We start from the raw sequence: 27,853 nt of genomic DNA, 5'->3' as shown, positions 1-27,853 counted from the left end.
TATTAATAATCACATTATATGTAAGTTGTCTTAACATACAATCTGACAATTTAGTCTGGCAGAGATTGTCAGTCTGCATAAAAAATTAGATCCAACTACATGCTGCCTACCAAAAAATGCACTATAAATATGAAGACAGAAGTAGGTTAAATATAAAAGAATGGAAAATTACATATGTAGGGGAGGTAAAATTTCTCCTCAACCCTCTTAGGATTTCTGGCTAGGACTGACGTAAAACAGATTAATAGGAGAAAAGCATACAAGTTTTATTTAGTAATTTTTCACATGTGCATGGGAGCTCCCACGAGAAAAATGAAGACCCAGAGAAATGGCAGGGCCTAAGCGCGTATATACTAGGTTCAACAAATTGCGGCAATTGTGGAAAAGTAAACTGTTTGGGGAGACTAAAGAAAGATAAGAATTATTTTAACGAAGTCTATTTGTACAGATTTCTCTCTGCCTGGACTCCTCATGTCTGGTAATAAGAATGTTTCTTTTCTCCTGGTATGAGGAGGGTGTTTTACATGTGGGAGTTTCACGCCTGCTTTCAGGAAGAAAAGGGAAGGTCAGAGCACCCTTCTTGCAGGCACCTGCTGTTTTTTCAAGTGCCTTTAGCTCAAAATAATCAATATACCAAAGTGGCACGTTTTGGGGTGGCATGTCCTGAACTCCTTCACGTGCCGTGTTAACGCTAATCAGAAGAAAGCTGTAGTAGCTGTACTATTCTCAGACAAAGTAGACTCAGTGCAATAAATATCGCCAAAGATCAGTTCATAATGGTATGGGGTTAATACACTGAGAGAACATAACAATCATAAATGTTTATGCATCAAAATAAAATGAGCTTCAAAATAACATGAAGTAAAAGATGACAACTACAAGGAGAAACAGACAAATCCACAATTATGATTAGAGAGTTCAATACCACTCTCTCAATATCTGATATAATAACTTCACAGAAAACCATTAAGGATATAGAAAACTTGAATGCTGCTATCAACCAACTTAACCTAATTGACATTTATAGATCCCTCAACTCAACAAAAGAAGTATCCATATTCTTTTCAAGTACATATGGAACATTCGCCAAGACAGAACATACCCTAGACCATCAATAGATGTAAAAGTATTCAAATCACACAAAGCATATTCTCTGACCAAATGGAATTGAAATAGAAACCAATAACAGAAAGATACATGGAAATCCTCCAAATGTCTGGAAATTAATAACACACTTCTAAATAACTCACGGGTCAAAAAAATCAAAACAAAAGTTAGAAAGCATTTTGAACTAATTAAAAATGAAAAGACAACACATAAAAAGTTGTGGGTGCTGAGAAGCAGTACCTTGGGGGAAATTTATAGCAGTAAACTCCTTTGTTAGAAAAGACAAGAAGTCTCAAATCAATGGGTCAGTTTCGGCCTTAAGAAACTATAAAAAAAAAGAGCAAATTAAAACCAAAGTAAACAGAAGAAAAGAAAGAGTGAATATCAGTGTAGAAATTGGTGAAATAAAAACCAGGCAACCAATGAAAATTGATGAAACCAACAGCTGTTTCTTTGAGAAAATCAGTAAAATCCTTGGTGTGACCTGAATCCCTCTAAATTTATTGAACAGAATAGAGTCCAGAAATATATCCACACATATATGGTCAATTGATTTGAGACAAATGTGTCAAAGTAATTCAGTGATGAAAAGATATTTTTTCAGCAAATGATGTTAGAAAAACTGCACATCTATATGCAAAAAAAAAAAAAAAATCTGAACCCTTCTCTCACACCACCTACAAAAACCAACTCAAAGTGGATCATCAACCTAAACGCAAATCCTAAAACTATAAAACTTCTGGAAGAAAACACAAGATAAAATCTTCGTTTCTATCAATAGACAGTACACAAAGAAGCACAAAGATTTCTGTTCTTCAAAAGTCAGCATAAAGAGAATGAAAAGACAAAGCCACAGATTGGCAAAAATAATAATAATAATGCAAAACAGATATCTGATAAAGAATTTGTATCTAAATACATAAAGAAACCATATAAATAATAATAAGAAAAATGATCCAATTTAAAAACGGGCAAATGATTTGAATGCTTTACCAGAGAAGAGATACAGATGGCACATAAGCACATGAAAAGAAGTTCAACATCATTAGTCCATTTTCCAGGAAAATGGAAATTAAAACCACAATGAGATGCCACCATATACCTACTTGAATGGCTAAAGTTAGAAAAGGATAATATCAAGGGCTAAGGAGGCTACAGAGCAGCTAAAACTCTTAGTATTGCTAGAGGGAATGTAAAATCGTCCATGCACTTTAGAAAAACAGTTCAGCAGTATAATATAAACTTAAACATACACTTACCATACAGCCCAGCCACCCCAGTCCTAGGTGTTTACCCAAGTGAAATAAAAATTTATGTTGACATCAAAACCTGGACATAATTACAAACAGATAAACTGAATTACATCAAAACTGAAAACTTTTGTGCTACAAGTGATACCATTAAGAGAGTGAAAAGAAACCACATAACGGGAGGACATTTTTGCAAATCTTATATCTAAAAAGAGACTTGTATGCATAATATATAACAAACACGACTCAATAATAAAAAGACAATTTTAAAACAGGCAAAGAATCTGCATAAACATTTCCCCAAGAAAATGGTCAAAAATCACATGAAAAGATGTTGAACATCATTAGTCTCAGTATCAAATCAAAATCACAATGAGCTATCACTTCACACCCACTAGGATGGCTAAATTATAATAGACAATAAAAGTGTTGGTGAAGATATGGGGAAACTAGGACGTTGATGTTGCTGGCAGGAATGAAAACTACTAGTAACAGAAGTGAGTACGTAAACAGCAGCATATCTATTTGATGGAATTTATTCAACCACTGAAATTCATGCTCAGGAAATGTTTGACAGAGAGAAACATGGTGAGTGAAAATAGCAGGGTAAAGAGTGCGCAGCCAGAATGATCTCAACTGTGGGCTGCAGAGATGCCTGCAGAGGGGCTGTGTGCTGTAGATGGGGGGCTGGAAAGTCTGGGGCTTAAGGTGGGCTGGGAGGGGTGGGCGGTGAAGGGGGGGTGGAGAGTGATAACTCGCTTTGTCTGCAGGTGGTGGAGGCATTATTGGCCCCTGCCTTGCCCCAGGTGGCGCTCAAACTGCTGTACCCCAGCCAGTCCTCGAAAGTCATCCCCTGCTGGGCTGTGCTCAAAGCTCGCAGGTGGCACCAGGGCACTAAGGGGTGGCTTGGGTGGGAATTTCATCCCTTCCATTATCTTCATCAGCTCCCCCCACCTTCAGCCACTACACATACAATTTAAGAGACTAGCAAACACAGGTTCAAAACAAAGACCCTGATGTGCACCCCTATCCTCAAAATGGATTGAGAACCCTTATAAAGAAAGTCCAGCGGTGGTACTCTGGGGGTAACTGCGTCCTTCTGCAGGTTGCCTCTCCTCTCAAGGAGCTGAGGGAAACCGGTGACAGAAGGGCAGCTCCCACCCAGAACTGCAGCTCAGCAAGAAAAGCCAGAGCGTGGGGAAGAGCCCAGCGGGGCGCCGGGAAACCTGCGTTCTGATCCTAACTCGGCCCCTCAGCAAGTTATTTCTTCTCTCTGGGCGTCAGTTTCCTCTTCTGTAAATGGAGACTTTCCTAGTACCTCGGTGGGGCGTGGCTTGAGCTAAGGCAGGTTGCAGGGCCGGAAGCAGCAGGTGCCTCTGACGGCTGCCTGCGGGCCTCGGTGCTCTCCTTGTTGACGGGAGGAATGTGGCCACCGCCCGGCAGGAGTCAAAGCGCAGGAGTCAGGGTTCGCTGGGCCCGGCCTCCGAGAGGAAGCAAACCAAACAACAGGCAGAGGCGTAAGCCAAGCAGAGGCGGGGCGGGCTTCCAGTCCCTCCCCGGGCGTCACGTGGGCGGTCACGTGGCCACACCCGGAAGCGCGCCCGCGGGCTCCTGGCAGGCTGGCCGGTGTCTGCGTACTACGGGGTACGTGGGCCTCCCGCACTGTCGGAGGGCCTCGGTAGTCGGTGGGGCTTACTCCGGGACCCCGGCGCTTCCCTCCCGGAAGTGGGGGCGTCTCCACCTCCAGCCTCACCCACCCGGCGTGGGGCCGTGGGCCCGTCGCCTCACCTCTCGGAGCCAGAGTTACTGCAGCTACGAAGTGGGGCAGTAGTCACAAGCCGGGCCTTCTTCCCAGGGTATCTGTGAGGTTCGGGGGACTTGGGGGTGAAACTGCTGCATAAATTGTAAAGTGCAGGGCAAACTGGAAGGCTGCCATTCGGCGGGCGCGTCCTGCAGGTCTTCACTCCTGCGTCCTCCAGCCCATCAGGGGCAAGGACGAGGCTGTGAGGGTGTGGGCTGCTTGCAGGCAGGGGCGGCGGCCATAGGGGCAGTTTGCTGGGAGGATGGCGAATATGGGCGTGGGGGCGTTTCCCCCGCTTGCCCCGGCGCCATCTGGGGCTCCAGTGAGTCCTGTGTTCCCTCAGAGCATAAATAATCAGAAAATAATATAATCAGATAATAATAGTCAGAAAATAACACCGGTGAGGTTCTCTTTCCAGCAACCTTGTGGAATAAAAGTAGAACCTAACGTCCTCTAAAGAGCATTTCCATTCTTCTGGGAATATGGCGTTAAGGTCAATCATGCCGGTGATGTAGTGAGTGTCATGTTGCACGAGATGCTGAGCCCCTAACAGCCCTTTCTTGTGTCTTGTTTGTTTACAATGTTTGGTTTCCTAATTAAGCTAAAGCTTTATATTGTTCCTGCTTTTTATCATCAAAATATGAGTGATTCTGAAACCAGTTTAGTTCACCTGTTATTTGAGGAGGGGAAGCTGGGAAGTAAGAATAACGAGCCCCCACCCCACCTCTGTGTAAGAAAGTTTGCTAGGGGTGTGTCTGCCTGGTTACTCCCAGGCTCTCACTAGAACCCTGGAGGGAGGTAGAGCCAGAGGCTGAGGCTCAGAGAGGTTTAAGTGTCTTGGCAAAGACAAAACTAGAACTGGGTCTCCCATGCCTGTTGTATTGCTTTACTGCCATTCATTGCATTACCCTAGGATACCTCCTCTCTTCCCCAGGACTGCTTTTCTGTCTCCCTGGGATGTGCTATGCTGTTTCCCAATAGTCACTCATAGCAGGCTTCCCGGGGCTGCTCAGGGTGGGTTTGCGGACCACACCATGGCTCAGAGTGACCCACGGGGAAGTGAGAGTGCTCAGAAGGAAACAGTAGGTGAGAATTAATGTTTGTGGACACGTGCTATGGCCAAAGGACTGTGCTTGCCGGGTTCGTGTTCTCCATTGTGGGAGGGCAGGGGTGGGCAGAATGTGGGGCACTTGGACACCTCCTGGCCGAGGGGAGTATGTTCTGAGCAGAAGGCCTTAGAGCCAGATACAGACCTTTGACCACTCCGTCCTTCACCAGCTTGTCCACTCCTGGGAACAGGCAGCAGCTGGAACAAGAGCCTCTGCTTGCCCTCATGACCTCCCTGTTTTAAGCAGGACCTGGGATGCTATGCTGCTCTCCATGAACTGGTCACTGAGTCTGTCTACCGCAGCCCTTTCTGAATCTTTGGCTGTCTGGAAGCTCCGCTGTGCTCCTTTCCAAGGTAGATGATCCTGCCTGAGATGGAGGCAGGCAGCACCCACCCTGGGGCTACTCGGGCTCTGGGAGGTGGGCAGGGTGAGGTAGGCAGTAGACTGAGCTCTCGCTGGCTGTGCAGAGTCATCTCATCTCCATCCCCTGTCCCAGCTCTGCATCCTGGTGTCAACTTTGCCTGTTCTGTCCTTCCTCCCTTGCATCCAGGAGGTCATCATGGCCTACCAAGTCTCTAAGCTACACCTCTTGAATCAGCCTCTTCCTCCTCTGGCCTCCACCAAGGACTGGACCCACATTACCCCGCACCAGGACAATAGCCTCCGTAACCTTGACCCCACCCATCCATGATCCACACCCTTACCAGCCTACGGGGGCTCCCTGCTGTTCACAGCCTCCATTCTACAGCCCACTGTTCTCCAGCCCATGCACTCCCTTCCCGTCAAGCCCACCTGCCCTCGTCCAGCAACCTTTCCTTCACACTCCATTGCTCTCCCAGTCTCTGCCTAGTGTTTAGCAATTCCATGGGAATAGGATACATTCTTTGTTTTTCACTGTGCTGGAAACACCCATCAAGCTAGGTTCTCTGAGTTAAAGTTGATAAACCAACTAGAGATTTGGGAGGAATTCGGTAAGTACCACTAAGCTGGTCACGTAGGGGATCCTGAAGAATGTTACTGAGTCTGAGACCTCGAGATGCTATGATCCTGTTGAGGAAACTGGACATCCACCATGGAAGAGTTAGAACAGAGCTTCCTCATCATTATCACGTCCTAGCACGTGGGTGATGCGTTCGTATCTGTGTGACATGCTGAGGTATAGGAGAAGGTTTGAAGCCCTTGAATGGAGCAAGCAGCTGGCCTGACAGCTCTGGCTTCACCAGGCATGGTCAGGCTTCCCTAAGCGCTGAGAAGATCGATGTCTTGCTGCACCTCACAGGCCCAAGGCCCAGCATGGGAAGCTCTGGATTAAGAATCTACCAGTTGGTGAATATGAAAACACATTGTATATAGTCAAGCATTATAATGTGTGGCACAGAGGGTACGTGTGTGGGTGCTGGGGAAGGAGGTCCGGAAGGGCAGGAGATACTGGTGGAGGTGGCTGAGGAAGCAGCAGCTAAGCAGGAGTGAGAATGAGCCGTGGCCAAGGTCACATAGCCTTTGTGTCCACCAGAGCAGGAGGAACTTGTGAATCAAACTCCTGTAATACTGAACCCCCTGCCTGTGGGCTTTGAAGCTCGTCCTCTGGAGCTATCTGTGACTTGAGGAGAAGCACATTGTTTCTGGACTTCCTGGAGGGAGATGCACCAGCCACCCTCCATTCCAGACCAGGCCCTGACTGCCTGTCCCCCTTGTACAGTTGACCCCGTGCTCAGATCAAGAGCTGGGTCCTTCCTTGCCTTTGGTCCCAGTAGGCTGGTGGTGGGTCTGATGCTGTGTTTAGAGAGGCCGGATAACACAGGAAAGAGCCCCAGCCTGGCATTAGACAGGCCTGGGTTTGGATCCCACTTCTGTCACTTAAAAATAGGAGTAACTGAAGATTCCTGCTTAGCCCGGTTGCTGTGAGGGGGCCGCAGAGTAACACCAGGAAGGCCCTCGTGGTGCCTGGCACACAGTAAAGGCCAGTAGGTATTGGCGGGATTATGATCCTCTTCATTACCCAGGCCAAGCCTATGGGTGTGGGGCTGGGAGGTGACCTTGACCTTGCTTCTCCCTGGCAGATGAAGTGCGTCTTGGTGGCCACAGAGGGCGCGGACGTCCTCTTCTACTGGATGGACGAGGAGTTTGAAGAGAGTCTGCGGCTGAAGTTTGGGCAGTCGGAGAATGAGGGAGAAGGGGTGAGTGCAGGGTAGGAAGGACGGATGGGAGGGAACAACCCAGAACTACCAGGAGGCAGGAGAGCCTGTCCACCCGTCCTGGCCCAGCCAGAGGGGTGAACACGGCATTGTGTGTGGTCCGGCGCCCCTCACTCCTGAGCACGCTTAGAGGTCAGCCCTTGATGCTCTCCAGTGACCCACCCCCACCCTATGAAGAAATTTTCATTTCCTTCATGACTAATGATTTTGAGCATCTTCTCATGTACTTATTTGCTATCTTTATGTCTTCTTTAATGAAATGTCTGTTCAAATCTTTTTGCCTAGTTTTCATTGGGTTGATTGTTTCTTATTATTCCTACTGAGTTTTGAGAGTTTCCTAGATATGGATATGTCCTTTTGTAGATCTATGTTGTGCAAATATTTTCTTTCAGTCTGTGTCTTGTCTTCGCATCTACTTCACAGTACCTTTCAAAAAGCAGAAGTTTTTAATTTTGATAACTCCATGTTTTCCATTTTTTGCTTTTATGGATCACACTTTTTGTGTCATATCTAAGAAATCTTTGCCCAACCCAAGATCACAAAGAGTTTTCCCCACATATTCTTCTGGAAGTTTTATAGTTTTAGGTTTTATATTCAGTCTAATGATCCATTTTGAATTTTGGTATGTGGTGTAAAGTATAAAGTTTATTTTTTTGCATATGGATATCCATTTTAACGCTTTAATATCACAACTCAGAGACAGTTGTCATTTTCACTTAGATAATTTCTGCTCTACATTCTAAAGGAGTAATTTATTTTGAATTTTTTTCCAGATTAATTTTGGATTAAAAACTTTTGTATTGGGGATGCAGTAGACAGTCCTTGCGTTTCTGCAGCCACACAGACTGGTTGCCTCTCAGTGCCCTTCCTGCTCCAGTGAGCCTGGTCATCAGCCGGACCAACTCCACATCAGCAAGTTAATTCACCTCGACATCGCTGATACTCTTTAGGAATGATACGACATATCAGAGATCATAGACATCTAAGCGGTCTTATTTAAGCTAAAAAACAGGTCTATCTGTTAGGCTCTTTTATTTTCTAGCAGTCAATATGTATAATTTTTTAATTTAAGAATTTTAAAGTATTTTAGTTCTTAAACCACTATATCAACTTGGTCAATTTAAGAGGCAAACTATTTGATAGGGTTTCTCTTCCTCTTTATTAAAAACCTCATAAAGGAACAAACTCCTGACTTTTCAGTTCCTAAATGACTAAAGAAAAAAAGTCTTCCAAGTTTTATTTTTCAAGTATCCAACACTTTTTTTTCCTGATCCTATGGATAATGTGAACTAATTGTAGAAAATTTGGGAAATAACAGAGGAATAGTTTTTAAATGACCAATAATTCTACTACCCTGAGCTATTAGCTCTTCAATATATTTTCTTTGGCTCTTTATCGTTTATAAATAGTTGGGATCATACCACACTTACAATTTTATTTCCTGGTTTTTTTTTTCACTTGCCATTATAGGAAAAGCATTATTCCATTTTGTTAAATATTCTCAAAAGCATAAATCTTAATGGAAACATTATATTCAATATATGAATAAATGTAGCATCATTTATTTAACCATTTCCCCAGTAATGGACATGTATATTGCTTTCAGTTTGCTATAGCTATTGCTGTAGGGAACATTTGTGCTTGAATTTTATCCCACATCTCATTATTTCCTTAGGATAAATTCCTAAAAGTAGAATCATCGATTCAAAAGTCATTCAAAGATACTGTACCACTTTATAATCTCACCAAGTAATATAGGAGAATTCTCTTTACACTCTAGCTACACAAAGATTATAATTTCCCTCTAACCAAAAGAATTCTTGCTACACCTATATCCCTACAGAAAAAGCTACTACTTTTAAAGTGAGTTGCTATACACCATCTAGGTTTTTAAGTGACATTTCTATTAATATAATTGGTTCGTGATGGTTCAAGAATATTGTCATACATGAATAATTCAACCGTTTGCCTATGTGAAGGGATATTCATTCAACGAATACTAATCAAGAATGGACTGTTTACAGAGAACATAGCAACGTGACCCTGCACTTGTGGAATTCAGAGTCTAAAGAAAATGAGCCAGGTGGCAAATAAACACCATGGGTTTATTTCACAGGTGTGGGGTGGGCAGGCTGGGGTGGTGTGGCCTGGGGGCGGTCAGGAGAGGAGCTGCCTGAGTGGGGACCTGTCGCAGGTGACTGACAGCCTCCGCAGCAGTGGACACGGCGCTGGGCTCCTAAATGTTGAGTCTGTGGGAGGAAACGACACCCCTCGTGACGCGGACCCCCTTGTATTTTAAGTGCCGCACAGTACCCCTGGCTGCTTGCCTGTTCTTCTGAAGGCAAGGTCTTACTCAGCTCCTTGTGTACAAGTTAAAATTAGGACTCCGCTTCCTCCCTGTTTCAGTCAAGGCTCCTGAGATCAGCATGGGGAAGGTCAGCTGTCTCCTCCTATCTTTTCATTCCAGTGTTGAGAACTTGAGTTATTACCATTCCCTTGGCTTTATCCCATTTTTATTCCCAGACCTTCAGCAAATTTGTCCAGTTTCTTTTTGGTTTTGTCTGTTTGTTCTGTTTCTTATTTGGAGGTCAGAGAGAATGGATGAGTGAAGAGATTATAAAAGTAAAGTCATTCTTGTTACTGAAATAGGGAAAGTACAGAAAGATGTAAAAACTGGGGGGAAAGATCATTCCTGATCCTTCTCTTCAGAAGCAGTAACTTTAATAGTGTGAATTTCTCATTGGTTTTTCAATACCTTGTTTTTTTTATCATTTGAAAATACAGAGCATTCACAACCATTTTTTTAAACATTACATTGTATCATAGGAATTTTCCATGTCAAGTGCTATATATTCTCCCATCATTCAGATGTACTGTTGTTTATTTAACTCTTTCCCTGGTACTGGACATTTACATTCTTTCCAGTTGCTTCTACTATAAATTACGCTGTAAGGAACATTTTTGTGCATGTATCTCTGCCTCATCTCTGATTATTTTCCTTAGGATACATTCCCCAAAGGGAACTTAACTGCAAAAAGGGCATGGACTTTGGTACACATACTGAACTTTCTTAGAGTTGGCCAGCTCTCTATTAAATGCCCCAAACATTCCTCTGTGGAAATGTGGCCTAATTCCTTAACGTTTCCTTCTAGAATCACAGCCTGAGCAGCACAATTAGCTGCCTGGCCCTTCCCAGCCTTCCTAACTACTACCCAAGTGTCTCCCTGTCAGGACAGTGATAGCCTCCCAGGTGGGTCTAAAACTATGGAGCCCTTGATGGCAAGGCCTGGTTCTTGTCCATTCCCTTGTCCCAGGGTCTGGCACACTAAGCAGTATTATTCTCTATCCCCTCTTGCAGCTTCCCGCCCTGGAGGACCAGCTCAGCACCCTCCTGGCCCCAGTCATTATCTCCTCTATGACGATGCTGGAGAAGCTCTCAGACACATACACCTGCTTCTCGACGGAAAATGGCAACTACCTGTACGTCCTTCACCTGGTGAGCGTGTGGCCCTGGGGCCCGAGTTCCTCTTCCCTCAGCTCCTTGGGCAGTCCACACGCCTCCTCCTCATCTTGAACCTCAGACTCTTTTAGAAGGCAGAAGCTGCATCTTAACAAAATCCCCTGGGATATGAGCCCCCTCACTGTCCCCATCTATCGGGGAGGTGAGGGGGTCCCCTGGGGCTGGCTGACACCCACTGACCGCTGTGCCTGCAGTTCGGAGAGTGCCTGTTCATTGCCATCAATGGAGACCACACCGAGGGCGAGGGGGACCTGCGGCAGAAGCTGTGCGTGCTCAAGTACCTTTTCGAGGTGCACTTCGGGCTGGTTACCATGGACGGCCAGCTCATCCGAAAGGAGTGAGTCCCCTGGGTGCTGTGCTGAGCCGCTCTCAAGGCCAGGCGGTGTGCACCCAGCCTCAGTGAAGCTGCCTGTCACACTCTGCCCCTGGCCTCTTCCTGGGTCTCTCTAGCTGGCTGTTGTCGTATGTGTGTGTGTGAGAGAGGCTGAGAAATGAGGCGATCTGCTCAGGCGCCCACCTCTTGGTTCCATGCCCATCCCACTTGGCTCTACAGAGAGGGCAGAGCCCGACACGCCCCCTCTGTGCTGTGTGGGCTCCCGCAGGGGTCTGGTCATGTCACGTGAGCTTGCCTGGCGCTGGCGGTGATGTCAGGCTGCTCCTTTGGCTGAAGCTGGGGACAGCCGGCTTTTTTATGGGTCTCCCCTGCTCTGCCCCCCAGGCTGCGGCCCCCAGACCTGGGGCAGCGTGTGCAGGTGTGGGAGCACTTCCAGAGCCTGCTGTGGACCTACGGCCGCCTGCGGCAGCAGGAGCAGTGTTTCGCTGTGGAGGTGACTGCTGGGTGTGAGAGTCCTCGGGCCACAGAGATGTCAGGTCAGAGGGGCCGGGCAGCGTTAAGACCATGTTTTGACACCACCCTCCCCTCCATGAGTGAGGGCACAGGCAGCCCCTCAAGCCCATGCATTTCTGAGGGTTGCTCTTACTGGCCACATGCTGGGCTGGGCACTCTGATGGGCCTCCCTATCTTAACACAGCTAGATTTTGGATAAAACAGACTTTTTAATGCAGTTTTTGGGCTCTCAGTAAATTATGGAAATCTCTGAAGATAGCCCCCTCCACTCTGATCACCTCCCAAATTATATTGAGCTGAAACTAGAGTGGAAAGTAGTGAAAAATAAGCAGCACTAAAGGCAAGATTGCCTGAGTACAGATGACGGTACCAACACTACAACCAGAAAACTAAGCCTTAGGCCAACAGCGACAGGAGAGCTGAGCCTGCAACTCCTACTTAAGCCCAGACCTGAAGCGTAAGGTGGTCGTCAGCAGCACCCCCTTGCTCCTTGTATAGACAAACACAGATTCTCTCTAAATCGGTGATTCTCACACTCCGTGTGCATCAGAATCGTCTGGAGGACTTGTTAGATATAGGTTTCTGGGCCTCACTTTTCTCATTCACTGTGGGGGTCAAGGGTGGGAGGCTCTACAATGTGCATTTCTAACTAGCTCCCAGGTGATGCTGGTTATGCTGGTCTGGGAGCTACATGTTGAAAGCCGTTGATTTTGAGGACAGATTAAGCGCAAACAAATACGAGCTCACAGTTTAACAGTCAGATGCACAAGAGAATAAGCCACCATGAGTAGGAGTCGGGGAATCAGTCACCAACAGATGTAGATCCCAAGGAGCTTGATACACTAGAATTTTTAGGTACAGGACATAAAGCAACCAGGAAATATTTGAAGACATAAAAGCTAGGGAGAAACTCCATATAGATGTTTTAGAAGTGAAAACATAATTGTTAAAATGAAAACCTTAAGAGATGGGTTAAATAATAGATGAGACATAGCTGGAAAGAGAATTAGTGAACAGGGAAATAGATCTGAAGGAATTCATTTTCACACCCCACTCATTCACTCTTCCAGTAAACTTATAGTACCTCCCATATGATAAGAGGTGTGCCAGGCCCTGGGAATACAGAGATGAGTAAAGTCTCTGCCCTTGAGGGGAAATCAGCCATTCATATGTACTAAAAACAATAAAGTATACTGGGTGCTGCCAGGTTGGGTTTCTCAAAATCCATGGTGGCACAGAGGTTGGCGTGGTCAACTCCTTCTGAGGCATCAGCAAAAGGCTTCTTGTAGGAGGTGACCTAATGCAGTTAAGATAAAAGCCACAGTCCTTACCAAGCCTATCAGGCCCTGTATGATCCACCACTGCCTGTCTTGCCCCAGCCTCATCTCATGCCTCTCTTGTCCTTACTCACCATGCACTGGCCACCCGGGACTTCTTTCCATTTCCGGGGCACTGTGTGTTCAACTCTTTCCAGTGTGGTAGTCATTAGCTACATGTCTCTGTTGAATATTTGAAGTATAGTTAGTCCAAATTGAGTTATGCTATACCTGTAAAATATACACTGGATATTGATGACTTAGGACAAAAAAGGAATGTCAAATGCAAAAAAAAAAAAGAATGTCAGATAGGATTCTTAACTATCCCATTAATAACGCTTTTATACCTTATGCTGAAATGATAATATTTTAGATGTTAGGTTAAATCAATTATTTAAATTAATTTCACTTATTTCTTTTTACTTTTTAATGTAGTTACTAGAAAATTTTAAATTACGTGTAGGGGTTGCCTTTGTAATCAGTTAGGCAGCACTGCTCCAAACTCTGTCTCCACCTCAGGGCCTTTGCATGTGCTCTTTCCTCAGCTTGTGGCATTCGCCCCTCCCTCCTTCTCTGACGGGGTTTCTTGTTCTCTAGATATCAGTTTAAAGGTCACCTCCTCAGGGACATTTTCTTTGAACACCCTACACACTTAGGTCTCTGCTCTTCTTCTCTAGTCCAATACTGTATATTTCCTACACAGCAGTTGTTAGCACTTATTTTATCTCTTTCTCTGCATATTGTCTGTCTCATCCACTAGAGTAGTGATCACACTAAGCCCTAAGCCCCAGAAGGGCAGACTCTGTGCTGGTCCGAGCCTCCCTGTTCCCAAGCATCTGGCACGTGGTGTGTGCTCACTGTGGCCTGAGTGAATGTATTGCCATCCTGGGGCTGGAGCAGGAGGTGTGGGGGTGATGTGACTTCCTCTCCCTGCCCGCATGCCCAGGCTGTGGAGCGGCTGATCCACCCTCAGCTATGTGAACTGTGCATCGAGGTGCTGGAGCGGCACGTCGTCCAGGCCGTCAACTCCAGCCCTGGGCGGGCCGGCGAGGAGGCCCTACACGCCTTCCTGCTCGTGCACTCCAAGCTGCTGGCTTTCTACTCCAGGTGAGCCCAAGGGCCCCAGCATGGGGTGGCCCGGAGGCCCTGGGTCCCCTCACCTTCACCCTTTCTTATTCCCCCTACCTGAAAAGCACCACCTCCTGGGCCAGGGAAACCTTGCAGACCCATCTCTTCCAGGAAGCCTTCTTAGATTCTTCAGTTCTTCTCCCCCTCTCAGCTCACTTCCTTCTCTGAATTATTTCTTCCTGGAACACTGTCTCAGAATCTTAATTTAGGGTTTTCTGATATGCTGTTACTCGTCCCTGGTGGTTTTCCACTGGTAATTTTTATTTTTCAACACAACCAAGTTTTATTTTTTAAATGGATGAGTTAACTAATTTTGTACATACCTTGTCTTTCTCCAGAAAGGATGAAGTCAGCGGGCACATTTGTAAACTCCTTGAGGGCAAGGATCATGCTCCAGACTCCCTTAACTTACTTGCCCCTGTCCACTGCCACCTGTGGGCTGGGAGCAGCGGGCACATGCTGACCTGCTGCCTGTTCTCTCCGCAGCCACAGCGCCGGCTCCCTGCGCCCAGCCAGCCTCCTTGCCCTCATCCTTCTGGTGCAGGACCTCTACCCCAGCGAGAGCACGGCAGAGGACAGCGACACCCAGGTCTTGGGGCAGCTCTCTGGGCAGCAGGAGGCCTTCAGGAAGGCGACTTGGAAAACCAGTCTGGAGAGTGCTGGGCAGGCTGCTGGGGAGACTGTGGTTTCCAAGTCACAGTCCTGGGCATGTGGTTGGGCATGACTTTTTTCCAGCTGCTTTCAGATGTAAGGGGAATTCTAGAATGCATGTAGTTTAGTGGGTTAAAAGTGCAGATTTTTGGAGTCCCAAAAATAGTCCCAACATAGTCCCAACTTCACCACTAAGCTGTTTGCTGTGCAAGTACTTACCCCATCTGAACCTCGATTCCCTTATCTGTGCAATGGGACAATGATGGCATCTACCTCTCAGGGTCGTCATGAGGAATAAAGGAAGCAGTTTACCTAGAGCTCAGCAGTGCCTGGGGTGTAGTGAACACTCTCAGTAAGTGCTGGCAGTGGTTTGGGTGCCAATGTGTCAGACTTTCTGGAATTTCTAAAATTGAAACATCCCTGGAAAGTGAGGGTGCACACCCAGGGCTGCACAGTGGAGTGTGCGCAGGGGCTGGCAGCCCCCGCCCCCCAGGGCTGCGCTGTGAAGTGCAGGAGGCAGAGGAGCCAGGCAGGCAGCTCTAACTAGCATCCCCGGACCTGTTGCAGCCTTCCCCACAGAGGCCCCTCCGCAGCCAGAGCATCCCCGTGCAGCAGGCCTGGAGCTCTTGTTCTGCAGACCCGACCAGGAGTTCTGCAGGGACTGTATGTGCTATGTTCTGGGGAGGGGTGGGAGGGAGGGGGGAGGGGTGGGAGGGAGGGGGAGGGGTGGGAGGGGGGGGGAGGGGAGGGGGGGGGGGGGGAGGGTTGGCCTCTCCCCAGAGAACAGGGACCAGGGTCGAGCCCCCTGGGAGAGCCTCTCTGAGCCCTCAACCCAGCTGCCCTTTCTCCCTCCCAGGAGACAGACAGCCTCTCCCTCCCTGAGGAGTATTTCACACCAGCTCCTTCCCCGGGGGAGCAGAGTTCAGGTGAGACCTGGAGAGGAGGAGGGGCACAGGACAGGGACCTGGAGAAGGCAAGGCGGATAGGCAGCCCTGGGAGAATCTGTCTTAGGGTTCAGTGGATCCCGACGCCCTGTAAGGGTCCAGGCACAGACACCCAAATTCCTAGAGCCCAGGACACTGTGTGCAGCAAACCCTCTGTCTACCCTTCCGGCTCCAGCTTGAATTCAAGGACTGTTAAGGCCACTCAAATGATCCCTAAAATTTTTTATGACAAGTTGATTTCATTTAAAAATTCATCTCTCATATATGTGCTCTTTGCCTTCTCTTTCTTTTTTATAATTAATAAGTAATCAAATAATTAAGTAATCATTTTATTTCTAGTACAGTGATTTAAAATATAAATATTCAGTCTATATGGTTTATAGCTTACATGCTTTTCCAAAGTATGTGGGTAAACAATAAAAAGAAACGAAAAATATTGGAAATATTATTAACAAAACAAAAAAGGAGCCTGGGACCCCTGAGACCATGTGCCAGTTCATCCCTGCTTGTCCATTTCTCTGTGGCTGGGATCATAACCGTCCTGGGTTCTCTAAGCTCTCCACGAGCCCAAAACGTCAAAAAGCACTACTTTAGGGTAATGGCTGAAGTTCCATTTTCTTCTCACTGCTCCCTTCCCTCATTCCTCCTCCTGGCCCCTTTCTCTCAGTAGTTTTTTCATGCCTCAAAGCTGTAAATAATGCCTGTTCCACAGTGCACGGAACTCACAGCTTACAAATGGGTGGAGTTGCATTCATCCATTCGTAAGTCAGGTGTTTGAAACACAGACACAGGCTTCCCCAGAGAAACATGATTATAAATGATAGTTATTTGCAATGAAATATACGAGAGAGCACTATTATTACAAGCCTACAATATTTCAAATATGCGGTTGGTTCAGCTGGTTTTTGTGAGCTGACCTAGGAAAGGAAATCTAGTTCAGTTCCCAGCACATAGTAGATACTCAGTTAAAGTTTGCTGATTGACTAAATAAATGGGGAACTGTAGACAAGTGTGTGCTGCCTCCCAGTGAAGAGGCACTGTTACAGCCAGGGAGGGGCCTGAAGGGTTAGGGAGGGCAGAAACAAGGAGGGGATTGGGGGCCGAGGAGGGGGTTGAGGGACACCCCCCCACCGCCAGGTACACGTGCAGGAGCTCCTCCCCACAGCCCACTGGGGCAGCAGGGAGCCTCTCTTCCCCGGCCCAGGCTGCTCTAGCTCTGGTACCTCTGAGCTTGCCCTGCACTCACCAGCTTGGGATAGGATGAGAAGGGGAAGTCTCCCCAGCTCACACTAACGTGCTGTGAGCTGCTGATGACGTGGGGCCATCTCTGCTCCATCCTCCCCTGCTGACAGGCTGTTGGGCCAGTATTTACATTTTGCCATTATTTATGTTGTTATGTTAATACCTATGGCCTGCAGGTAGCACAGTCTGGCTGGATGGGGGTACCCCTCCCACTGATGATCCCCATGTCCAGGTGAGTTTCTCCTGGGGGGCTCGGGGGTGGGGGGATTTGGCCGGGGCACCAGCTGATCTGAGATGCTGCAGTGAGCACTGGAGACTCTGAGGGCTTCTCCTGGGGTGACTCTCCAGCCAACGCTGGCCTTCCTCGTGCCCTCTCACGGCTGGCCAGCCAGTGCAGGGGTGGGGGGAGTGGTGGATGAGGGTGACCACCTCCCTCCCCTCCCCCTCCCCCAGACACCTGGCCTCAACTCCTGAGAAATCCCCACCCTCACTGTTCTTGGGAGTGAAAGTCCAACTTAATTTTTAATGTTTTCTAAAATGATAAATGCGTTCATTGTAGAAAAATTGGGATAAACAAAAGTAAAATATGGAAAAGGAAAAAAAATCACTCTCAAATCCCAGCCCCAGATGTTAACTACTATTAAGATTTTGGAGCGTTTCCTTCTAGTCTTCATTATTCTTTCTGTTTTTGAGCATTTTCCCATTAACTAGGCACTCCTCAGCAGTGTGGTTCTTAACAAGACTGTTGAGAGTGCATTGCATGCGTATGTTGTTATTTATTTAGCAAATTCCTGGAACAACCAGTGTGTTGTATGGAGTCTTCTGCTGTTACCGTAAGACTACAGTGACTTCCTTATAGAGAAGTTTTTGTGGCATCCCTAATGATTTCCTTAATTCTCTGCTTTTGCCCGTAAAGACTTTGTTACTCAGAGCCCTCGTAAGGCTGGAGTCTTGCTTGTTTAGCCCTGTTATGCCCCACTTGCCCCCCTGGAATGACTGTCGGGATGTCCTGAAGGTGGTGAAATGACAGGTGTTAATCAGCTTTAAATGCTTCTTGTACAGAAAGCTGTAGAGGAGCCGCCTCCCCTCCATGCCACCCCACGCCGGCTGCTTTTCCCACCTTTCTCGTCCCTTCTTACCACCCGCTACCCCCGTGTGGTATCCAGTCCTGACTCCCGGCAGAAGGGCCCCGAGGATGTTGAGAGAGAGAGGGGCAGCAGGACAGGAGCTGCCAGGGCAGCCGCAGCAGAGCGCAGGGATTTAGGAACTGGGATTTCTTGGGGCTAGAAAAGTTTATGCCTCGTGGTTCACAGGGAGGATGGCAAGTGGGCAGCCGTGGGTGGACCCGATGTGGGGAGGAGGCCAGCCGGCTGCTCACCCCTTCCCGCTGACAGCTCCTCTTCCTCCGCAGATGGCTGAGGACACCCTCCAGACGCTGGTCCCTCGCTCCCCAGGACCCTCCAGCCCCAGAAGGATTTTCCTGGATGCCACCGTGAAAGAGAGCTACTGCCCCATGGTGCCGCACACCATGTACTGCCTGCCGCTGTGGCCAGGCATCAACATGGTGCTCCTGACCAAGGTACGAGCACTCCTGCCTGCCCTGGCAACGCCCTAGCCTAGATGCCCGCCCCACGGCTGCCCCTGTCTGCCCTGCCCTGCTCTCCTAACCTTAGAGCCCCAGTACGGCCCTGGCCCTGGCCCTGTACCAGCTGCTGGATGGGTTTTCTCTACTGGAGAAGAAGCTGAAGGAGGGGCAGGAGGCCGGGAGTGCCCTGCGGTCCCACCCCCTCATGGGGGACCTACGCCAGAGGATGGACAAGTTTGTCAAGAATCGAGGTGGGCAAGAGCTTCAGGTGAGACGCAAGCCCTGGACACCACACCTTAGGGAGAGGGGGCAGGGCCCATTCTGTCCACACCAGGTGAGGGGCCCAGGCTCTGGGCCCTGCCCCACCCCACCATGGGCTTGTGATCCTTGTTTCCCCCATTAGGAAACAGAAACAGAAACTTACAGCAGAGGCACTTGACATTTCCAAAACGTTCTTGTGTGACGAGTTATAGCTCCCATTTTTCAGATGAGGAAACCCGGGCTCAGATAGATGGTGATTTGGCCAAAGTTACTGGACTGGTGAGCAGTGGAGCCAGAGCCCAACTCGAGGGCTCAGCGACGGCCACTGGTCTTTCCGCCACACCCCTCACCACCTGGCTGGTCTCAGACGTGCAGGACACAGGGAGGCCGCTGCACCCACAGGGGGCGTAGAACCCAGGTTGGGAGATGAGGCCAAGACCCTGGGACAGTGCGCAAGCAGAGCAGGAAACGGGGCACAGCCCAGGCCGGAGCCTGCGGGGGGAGCTCTCAAGGGTAGAACACTGGGCTGAGATCTGAGGCCACTCGTGTAGCTGGCAGGGCTCAAGGAACTGAGATTCGTTGTGCACGGAGTTTGCACTGGCCTGAAAACGAGCAGAGGGATTAGAAGAGGCAGAGCAGCCAACTGAAGCCCAGACGCAAATTACCAGTCAGTCCGCAGCGCTCAGCATCTCTCCATGCCCAGCACACTCCAGTGAGCACGTGTTAGGATGCAAAGCTCCCCTGAGGGGCGTCAGCACCCCAGCTCTTGCCTGTGTCCGCCCCTCCCTTGAGGCGCCTACCTGTCACTCTGGCATCATTGGTTTACGGTATCTGCCAGCGAGGCAGTGAGCCTGGTACTTGGCACACAGAGACTGCTCTTTAAATACACGCCTGCTCGATGAGTAGCCTGGTGTACAGTGGGGTACAGGGTGCTGGGGACCTGCCAGAGACCTAGCTTGGCTGTGGATGGCAGGTGTGTGCTGGGCCTAAATAAGCCATGGAGGCAGGGGACCTTTTGGAGCCTTTCAGAGCACAATGTAGGGTGTCCCCTGGACCTCGCTGTGGGAATGTTGTCAGGAAGCTGCCTGTCACCTGTCCTCCTTACAGAGCACCTGGCTGGAGTTCAAGACCAAGGCCTTCTCCAGAAGTGAGCCCGGATCATCCTGGCAGTGAGTGGTGGGCTCTGAGGTCAAGGGGGGAGTCGTTTGGACAGAGGAGCAAGTTTCCTCCAGGCCCAGAGGGAGAGGATGCTCAGGAAGGCGCTTCTGAGGGCAGAGGGGGTCCTGGGAGGGCGGGTCCAGCCCACGGATGCTGAGGGGAGGCTGGGAGCAGAAAGGACAGAGATTGAGGAGCAGGGCCTGAGGGCCCGACACGGCCAGCAGAGGCCCGGCTCCAGCACGGACTCAGTGTGTGACCTCGGGCAAGTCACTGCCCCTTGTTTCTCCATAAAATAAACCATGAGGTTGGATGAGGTTCTGAGTGCTCAGAGCACACACTGGGGGGAAACTGGGAAGCTGCCTCCTGGCTCAGTGAGGGCCAGGGTGTGGGGCATCAGCTGTGCTGTACGCCAGTCCAGGAGGAGGGTGATCACAGGGGATGGGGTACCATCCTGGGCGTGCCCTCCTAGGGCCCTTCCGGCTGTGACATCTCACCTCTCTGTGCCCAGGCTGCTCCAGGCATGCGGGAGGCTGAAGAGGCAGCTTTGCGCCATCTACCGGCTCAGCTTCCTGACCACGGCTCCGGGCCGGGGAGGCCCCTCCCTGCCCCAGCACCTGCAGGACCAGGTCCAGACGCTCATGCAGTAAGTGTCGGTGTGGCCCCTCGGCAGCCAGGGCAGGAGCTGGGGCGCACCTGACCCCAGCCCTGTTCCCCCTGCTTCCTCGGCAGAGAAAAGCTGGCAGACTGGAAGGACTTCCTGTTGGTGAAGAGCAGGAGGAATGTCACCATGGTGTCATATCCTGATGGCTGGCCCTGAGGAGGCCTTTCGGGACTACCTGCCTCCTCCACCCACTCACTTGAAGGGCTGCGGCTTTGGGGAGAAAGAGCATATATTTCACCACCTCAGCTTCCTTTCTCTGAAGAAAAATGATAAGAGGTAGTGTCCCAGGGGCCTTGTCTGTAGGAACACTCCACAGCTGGGATTTCAGAAATTCCTGCTCTCCCACGGTTACTTCTGAGAGCCCTGGGGATCGTTTATGTCGGTGTTGTCCAGCCAGCTAAGTGGCAGTGGGTCTCCCACGAGGGGCAGGGGCCTGGGGTTGGGTAGGTTTGAGTGGCCACGTCCTCCTTCTTAGAGGTCACAGTACACAGTGGCACGTGAAGGCTCTGAGAAGGCCTGCAGTAAATGTGTTTATTTGTCCCCATTTGAAAAGCCACCTCCAAGACTTACCCTTTTATTACAGAACTAATTTTACCAAATACTGATTTTCCCTGGAACTTTATATGAAACAGCTTTTTCTGTATTAAAATCTCTAAAGGGTGTGGCCTCCTGTCTCTGGAGACTTCGGTCTTCAGTGCACAGGTGAGAAGGCCTTGCTAGCCACCAGCCACTGCCCTTCCTCTCAGATGGGAACGTTCCAGCCTCTGGAGATGAAGTGTAGAGGTGAACAGGATCACGGTGAGGCGGGTGGGTGGGCGACCAGCTAGCCTCACTCTTCAGCTCTATAGCTCTGCTCTCATACCAGCCGCAGCATGTGTATCATTTAAACTCATCCCGCATGAAAACGGTAAAACATGAACATACCATGTTCCTGTTGGGACCAGAACTCCCTGCATTAATTGTGCCAGAGCCAAGGATCTGTTGTACTTGCATCTTAGACCTTCTCAGGGTTCGGGATTCGACGGTAAAGAGAGACCTGGGAAAGGGGGGGATCCTGGGGGCGGGTGGCGGGCCTCGCTGGAAGCCTAGGTCGAGGACAGAGGAGCTCCCTCCCTGGTTCTGGCTTAACAAGCACCTTAACTCAGACCCTCACCTACCTGGAAGACTTCCCCGGCCTGGTGCATTTCATCTACGTGGACCGCACCACCGGCCAGATGGTGGCCCCTTCCCTCAGCAGCACTGAAAGGACTTCATCAGAGCTGGGCAGGGGGCCCCTGGCCACCTTCGTCAGAACCAAGGTAACCTGGCCTGGCCTGGGCCCTCTCCTCACGCATCAGATGGGCGTGCTGGCCCCTGCCCAGAGGACTAGCCCCCGCCCTCGGCTCCCAGGAGGCTCTGAGCACCCCTGCCAGAACCCTTCATGGCACTCTTCCTGGTGTCCGCACCCAGCTTTTCAGGCTCCTAAGAATAGTTGCCCATCTTCGTCACCCCAGGATGCCGGTCGACACTCAGGGCCACCTTCCCGGGTGTGTCAATGTGCCTGGAGCAGCAGAGTCTGGGCAGCGAGTTCAGGGGAGGAAATGGCCAGGGCCTAACTCAGTGCCTGGCATAAATAAGTGCCCGATAAGTGTTGGCTGAGTTCACTAAAACAGAAAGAAGACACACGGGTTAATCAACTTGAGTATCAGAATGTAAAAGTAGGTGGTTTCTACGAAGGAAACAGTCTCTAGGGGTCCTTTTCTTTGATTCATCTTCATAGCAAACTAGTATTTTTGGTGGGGAGAACAGAGGACCTCTGCCACCTTCTGAAAAACTATACATTTTCATATACATTGTGTATACAAATAAGGTGTATAATAATGGTTAAAATCCTGACGAAAGGCCCGTTGGAGACCCAGCTCTGCCCCTCACTAGCTGTGTAGCTGGGGTATTATGAAGTCTAAGTTTCAGTTTTCTTATCTGTAGAAGAGGATAGTAACTCTAGTGACATCATAGAATTGCTGCAGAGGTGATAAGTGTATGAGATGATGCGTGTAATATACTTAACACAGCGTGTGGCACAGACCGCAGCTGGAGTTGGTTGAGCATTTCCTGGTACCGTCCTTCCCGGCATCTTCATCTCCTTCTGGAGATAGTTGGGGTTATTTGGTACATTTCTTTTCGTTGTTTTTCGTGCGGTTTGTTGTAGTTGAGATCATTCTGTGTAAGCAGTGTGTTTACCACATTTTCACTTCACTTTATATCTGGTGCATTTCCTCATGTCATTAATTCTTTATCAACGTGATTATCATCAGCTCCACGATAGTCCATCACGTGAACATAACGTCATGTACTTAGTTGAACGCTTAGATTGTTCCCAGGCTCTTGCGGTTGTAAGTAATTCTGCGGCACATGCCTCTGGGCGTACATCCTTGTCCTCGTCTCTGATTATTTTCTCAATATGGAATCCCAGAAATGGAATTACAAAGGCAAATGGAAGGAGTGTTTTTAAGGTTATTGATACATGTTGTCGAATTGCTTTCCTGAAAAACAGAGCAAACCCGTGTATTTGTTTGCAGGTTTCATTAGACATTGTGTTGTGGGCAGGTTTGGAGTAGCTCCTGTATGCCTGCCACTAAGCTTTTTCTAAGCTCTTTGGTGAGAGTGTAGCAGGCCTTTCCAGGCCCTGGGAGGTGGGGGAGCAGAGCTGCCCCTGCTGCCAGCTTCCCTAGGGCAGTTCACAGGCAGCGTCAGAAGTCCTTGAATTAGGCAGGAGAATCTCGCGGAGGGGATCTGAGGCACGTTGTCCCTTGGTCACTGTGTTCCTGTCGGTGCCCTTGGTGAGCCCTCGTTCAGACTTCGCCCTGGAGCAGAGGACGTTCCTGGACCAGGGCACTCTGTGCGTTCAAACACTTTTCCAGCAACTTTCTGGCATAGAGCCTGTGCCAGAGATCCTCAGTCCTGAGAGGCCCAGGTGAGTGGCTGGCCCTCAACAGCAGGAGGGTTCCAGGGGGCCACCCCCTCGTCTTCTCTTAAGTCCCCGGCTCTGTTCTGGCCTGAAAGATGAATCTACTCTTTATGGCTTGTGTGTATAGTAAAGGTACATAAAGTGTTTATACGTATATTTTGTCGTCACAGTAACTGGAGGGGTGGGTAGTCCATCCATGCATCTATCCATCATCCATTTATTATTAAGGTCCTGCTTTGAGCCAAGGCTGGGCCCGGACACTAAGGAAGAAGATGAGCAGGAGAGGCCCCTGGCCTTCCAGGAGCTCCTCCTCTGAGTGCTTTTCTCCCCCTCGGGATTTGAGAACCTGAGCCCAGCCCCTGCCGTGGAGAGAGGGCCGCCCCACAGGCTGCAGAGATGAGCACTGTCTCCTCTCCCCAGGTCTGGTCTCTGATCCAGCTGGCGCGCAGATACCTGCAGAAGGGCTACACCACGCTGCTGTCCCGCGAGGGGGACTTCTACTGCTCCTATTTCCTGTGGTTCGAGAACGAGATGGTGGGTGTGGCCAGCCCAGGGCAGGGCAGTCCTGAAATGCTTTCTTTCCCTGTGACTCTTGGATCCTTTTCTCCTGGATTCTGTTCAGTCTGTGTCTCCAGCTCTTCTTGTCCCTGGTGGAGCTGACAGCTAAGCCCAGCTGGTTGGCACCCAGAACTCAGGTCCCGTTTGCGCTCAGGCCCCTCCACCCATTCTCTGAAAATCTCATGCCATTGATCAAGGCAGCATCCAGGTGACATGTGAACAGACGTGCGCCCCGCGTGAGCAAGGCCGCCCAGCCCGCGCTTCCTCAGTGGTGCTTCGGTGTGGTCAGCTGCACTTACAGGGCCCGGCTCCCTGTTCCCATTGTAGAGGCTGATAAAGCGAAGCTCAGAGCGGTTAACCAGCCTGCCCGGGGCAAGGCTAGCAGGAAGGCTCAGATCTCTTGCGTCCGGCCGTGTTGGCCAAACCTCACCGTTGCTGCATTATGAGCACAGGTCACGGGAGTTTATTATCTGTGTCCTCCCACCCCCTCTCGCTGTTGCTCTCCCTCACTGTCTCGCTCTGTGTCTCCCCTCTTTCCTCTGCTTTCGTTTCCTTTTTCTCTTTTTGTTTCCTCCTCACTTGTCACCCTTGGCCATCATTCCAGCTCTGAGGGCCATTGCTTCTCCCTCCCACGTTCCCTTGGCCCCCCGTCCTGTTCTCTCCCCTGCTCGTGCCCTGCCCTCTCTCTGCCCCTGTCAGCGAGCCCTCCTGCCCCCCTTCCTGCACGGCGCAGTGCAGCCGTCGGGGTCTCTCACTCTGTTCTCACGGCCTCACATCCACACAGCCCGTGTGATGGTCGGAGCGGGTGTCACTGACCCCATTTTGCAGATGGAGATGCTGACACCCTGAGATCAGACACCATGGCCAGGGCCACCGAGGTCCTAGGTGATGATGTCAGAACCCAGGCTCGGCTCTCCTGACCTGCAGGCTCCCATCTTTGCTCTGTGCCCGCCTCAGAAGCGCCCAGGATGTGGGTGTGACCATCACCTTAGCTTCTAGGGAGGGACAGGGCTCCGTGTGTGTGTGTGTGTGTGTGTGTGTGTGTGTGTGTGTGTGTGTGGTTAGCCCCACAGGGCAGTAGGCTGTGGTGCGGGGAGACCCAGGTGTGAAGTCTGGCTGCAACTGGGCCGCCACCAAGTCCTCCTCCTCCCCCGTGGGGCAGGCGCGGTGAGCACAGCGCCACAGGAGCCCCGTGAGGGCGTCTGGCACACAGTGGGAGCCCAACAGAGCTTGAGTCCCTTCCCCGCCATGTCCTGCCCTGGGAATACCTGTTGCTTTCAGAGAGAGACTTGGCCTTTGGTAACGCTTTGTTCTTCATGACACGTCCCCGGGTCGTCCTCCCTCACGTGTGCCTGTCACTGACCCAGGTCCACTGGTTGATGGGAATGAGAGCTACCAGGTGCCGGGCACGACACTCGGAACTTTACATCCATGTCTAATGTTCTTTGGGAGTTTATTCTTATTCCTGCTTCACAGGTGAGAAGACAAGGTAAAAAGAGGCCAGTGCATTTTCCCAGCACAAGGCACACGCCAAGCAGGGCTGAGCCCGGCCTCAGACCGAGTGTCTGGCTCAAGCCCATGCTCTTCCCCCCACACCCACCGCCTCCCCACTCAAGACGCCCTGCCTCCTTCCCCAGGGGTACAAACTCCAGATCATCGAGGTGCCTGTCCTGTCCGATGACTCGGCTCCTGTCGGCATGCTGGGAGGAGACTACTACAGGTGATGCCGATCCAGAAGGCCCTGGGCACAGAGGGGAACAGACGATGGGCGATCAGTGCCATTCCCCACAGAGTGTGCAGCCTGTCCTTCAGGAATGTCCCCCTGAGCCTGTCTCCCCTTGTTAGAAGCTCCTCACAGCCAGGCATTCAGCGAGAGGAAGAGAGTGGGGCGCTTGTTGGGGTTCTTGCCCTTCTTCCTGGTGGCACATCGAGGCAGCATTTGCAGGCATCTCTGCTGGGCTCCTGAAGACCTTCTCTGACGGCTCTGTGTGCCCCATAGATGGGGCCCTGCCATCTAGTGGACCCCATTCCAGGATCAGGAACCCAGAGGGTTGGGCCGTGGCAGCCTGGGGCTGAACCTTGTAAGGTTGGGCCAGCGAGGGGCAGGGAAGGCCTCTGGCCCGGTGCCGGGGCCTAGTGAGGTGACTTTGTACCTGTGCAGTGCCGGGAAGGCCCCTTGGCCTGGCTCCCTCCTGAATCCTGTCCTCCTTCCCCCTCCCTCCCCCAGGAAGCTCCTGCGCTACTACAGCAAGGGCCACCCAGCTGAGGCTGTCAGGTGCCGTGAGCTGCTGACCCTCCACCTGTCGGTCATCCCCACGGACGTGCTGGTGCAGCAGGCCGGTGAGCTGGCCCGGCGCCTGGGCGAGGCCTCCCGTGTCCCCCTGCTCTAGGCCAGGGTGGGTTGTCCCTGTGCATCTGCCCGTGCACCCGTTCTCCAGGCCCACCTGGCTTGCAGACATCCCCATGGTGAGAGCCTCCTCCTGTGCACGGCAGCCTCCTGAGGATGGCACAGTCCCCAGGGCGGCCCTAGAGTTTCTTAAAGAAACTCCACTTAGACCAGTCTCCACTCCGGGTAACGAGCAAACCCCCAAATCCTTCCCTCTGAAGGGAGAGGAGGGCCAGAGGGTTTCTTTGGTCTCCTTAGAACAGCAGTGGCTGTGAGCTTAGACCCAAGACAGCCCCTCTTTTGGATCTGCCTCTCCGTTTACCCCTAGGAGACAGAGGAAGTCGCCACAGCCTGTGGGTGTCTTCTGTTCTCAGAATAGAGAAAGCTTCCCAGGAAGCTGTTTCCCTCCCCAGGTCAAAGGAGCTCTCCTGGCTGGGTTGAACTCCAGCTCTGCCACGCCCCCTCTGCGGCTCTGGGCAGGTTTCCCCACCTCTCAGCCTGTCTCCCCACATTCAGAGTGACGGCACCCGTCTCTCAGGATGGTCGTGGGGCTGCCGGCTGTGGCAGCCACTCAATAAATGCTGGTTATGGTTATTGTTACTGTTCAAGCCCCTGGCCCTTCGCGGTGGCCTCTTTGTGCCCTTCTTGGTTCTTGCCTCTTGCCCCAGCCTCGCCGCAGAGATTCGTGTCACCCGGTCCAATGGATCCCAGGCTTTAAGGTTTTCCAAAGCTTCTCTAGGGGTCCTGGTGTGCCCTGGGTTGAGAGCACTGCCCCAGGGGTACAGCCCTTCCTCTAACCTGAAAGTCCCCCCCAAACGGACACAAGGACAAGAGGCCGTCAGAGCCCTGGGACTTGGGAGCATGCACTGCTCTGGGGCCGAGAGGCCACAGCTGGGACAGAGGGAAGTGAGGAGGCAGAAGTACACAGCGCAGCGAGGCGGTAGGTTTGCGTGTGACACCAGACAGCGGCCAGGCCTTCCGTGCCTTCAGTCTTGAGCTAAAATTCATAAGAGCACACTGATCTTTCCTGTTAAGTGAACAGCTTACCGGGACAGAGATACTGAAGGAGCTAGACCAACACCGTGGGCTGAAGTCCGCAGAAGGTGGCAGTGAGGGACAGAGTCACGAGGTGACTGGGACTGCCTTTCTCCTTAATATCGTGACTTTATGGACAGGAATTATGACAT

General features: G+C 50.5%; 1 protein-coding gene across 9 annotated transcripts in view; it reads left to right on the top strand.

Annotated features, from left to right (window-relative positions):
* The first annotated feature begins 3,935 nt into the window (after positions 1-3,935).
* PYROXD2 (pyridine nucleotide-disulphide oxidoreductase domain 2) overlaps positions 3,936-27,853 on the top strand; it is a 51,966-nt gene continuing 28,048 nt past the window's right edge. For 2 of the 9 annotated variants that reach the window (XM_029244637.1, XM_029244646.1), the window contains exons 1-19: positions 5,510-5,620; positions 7,328-7,444; positions 10,821-10,958; positions 11,177-11,319; positions 11,701-11,809; positions 14,092-14,252; positions 14,760-14,862; positions 15,492-15,587; positions 15,781-15,850; positions 17,287-17,342; positions 18,522-18,689; positions 18,784-18,963; positions 20,064-20,125; positions 20,623-20,757; positions 20,844-20,909; positions 21,929-22,073; positions 24,143-24,256; positions 25,918-26,000; positions 26,508-26,620. In XM_029244637.1, coding sequence (XP_029100470.1) covers positions 7,328-7,444; positions 10,821-10,958; positions 11,177-11,319; positions 11,701-11,809; positions 14,092-14,252; positions 14,760-14,862; positions 15,492-15,587; positions 15,781-15,850; positions 17,287-17,342; positions 18,522-18,689; positions 18,784-18,963; positions 20,064-20,125; positions 20,623-20,757; positions 20,844-20,909; positions 21,929-22,073; positions 24,143-24,256; positions 25,918-26,000; positions 26,508-26,620 — 2,059 coding nt within the window. In that variant the 5' untranslated portion in view covers positions 5,510-5,620. The other 7 variants (XM_029244643.1, XM_029244638.1, XM_029244641.1 and 4 more) reach the window with 7 other exon arrangements.

The sequence above is a fragment of the Monodon monoceros genome, unplaced genomic scaffold, assembly GCF_005190385.1.
Source record: "Monodon monoceros isolate NGI ecotype Baffin Bay Population unplaced genomic scaffold, NGI_Narwhal_1 Super_Scaffold_4, whole genome shotgun sequence".
NCBI lineage: Eukaryota > Metazoa > Chordata > Mammalia > Artiodactyla > Monodontidae > Monodon > Monodon monoceros.
Note: the sequence above shows the minus strand (reverse complement) of the source record. Positions and strands in the feature narration are given on the sequence as shown.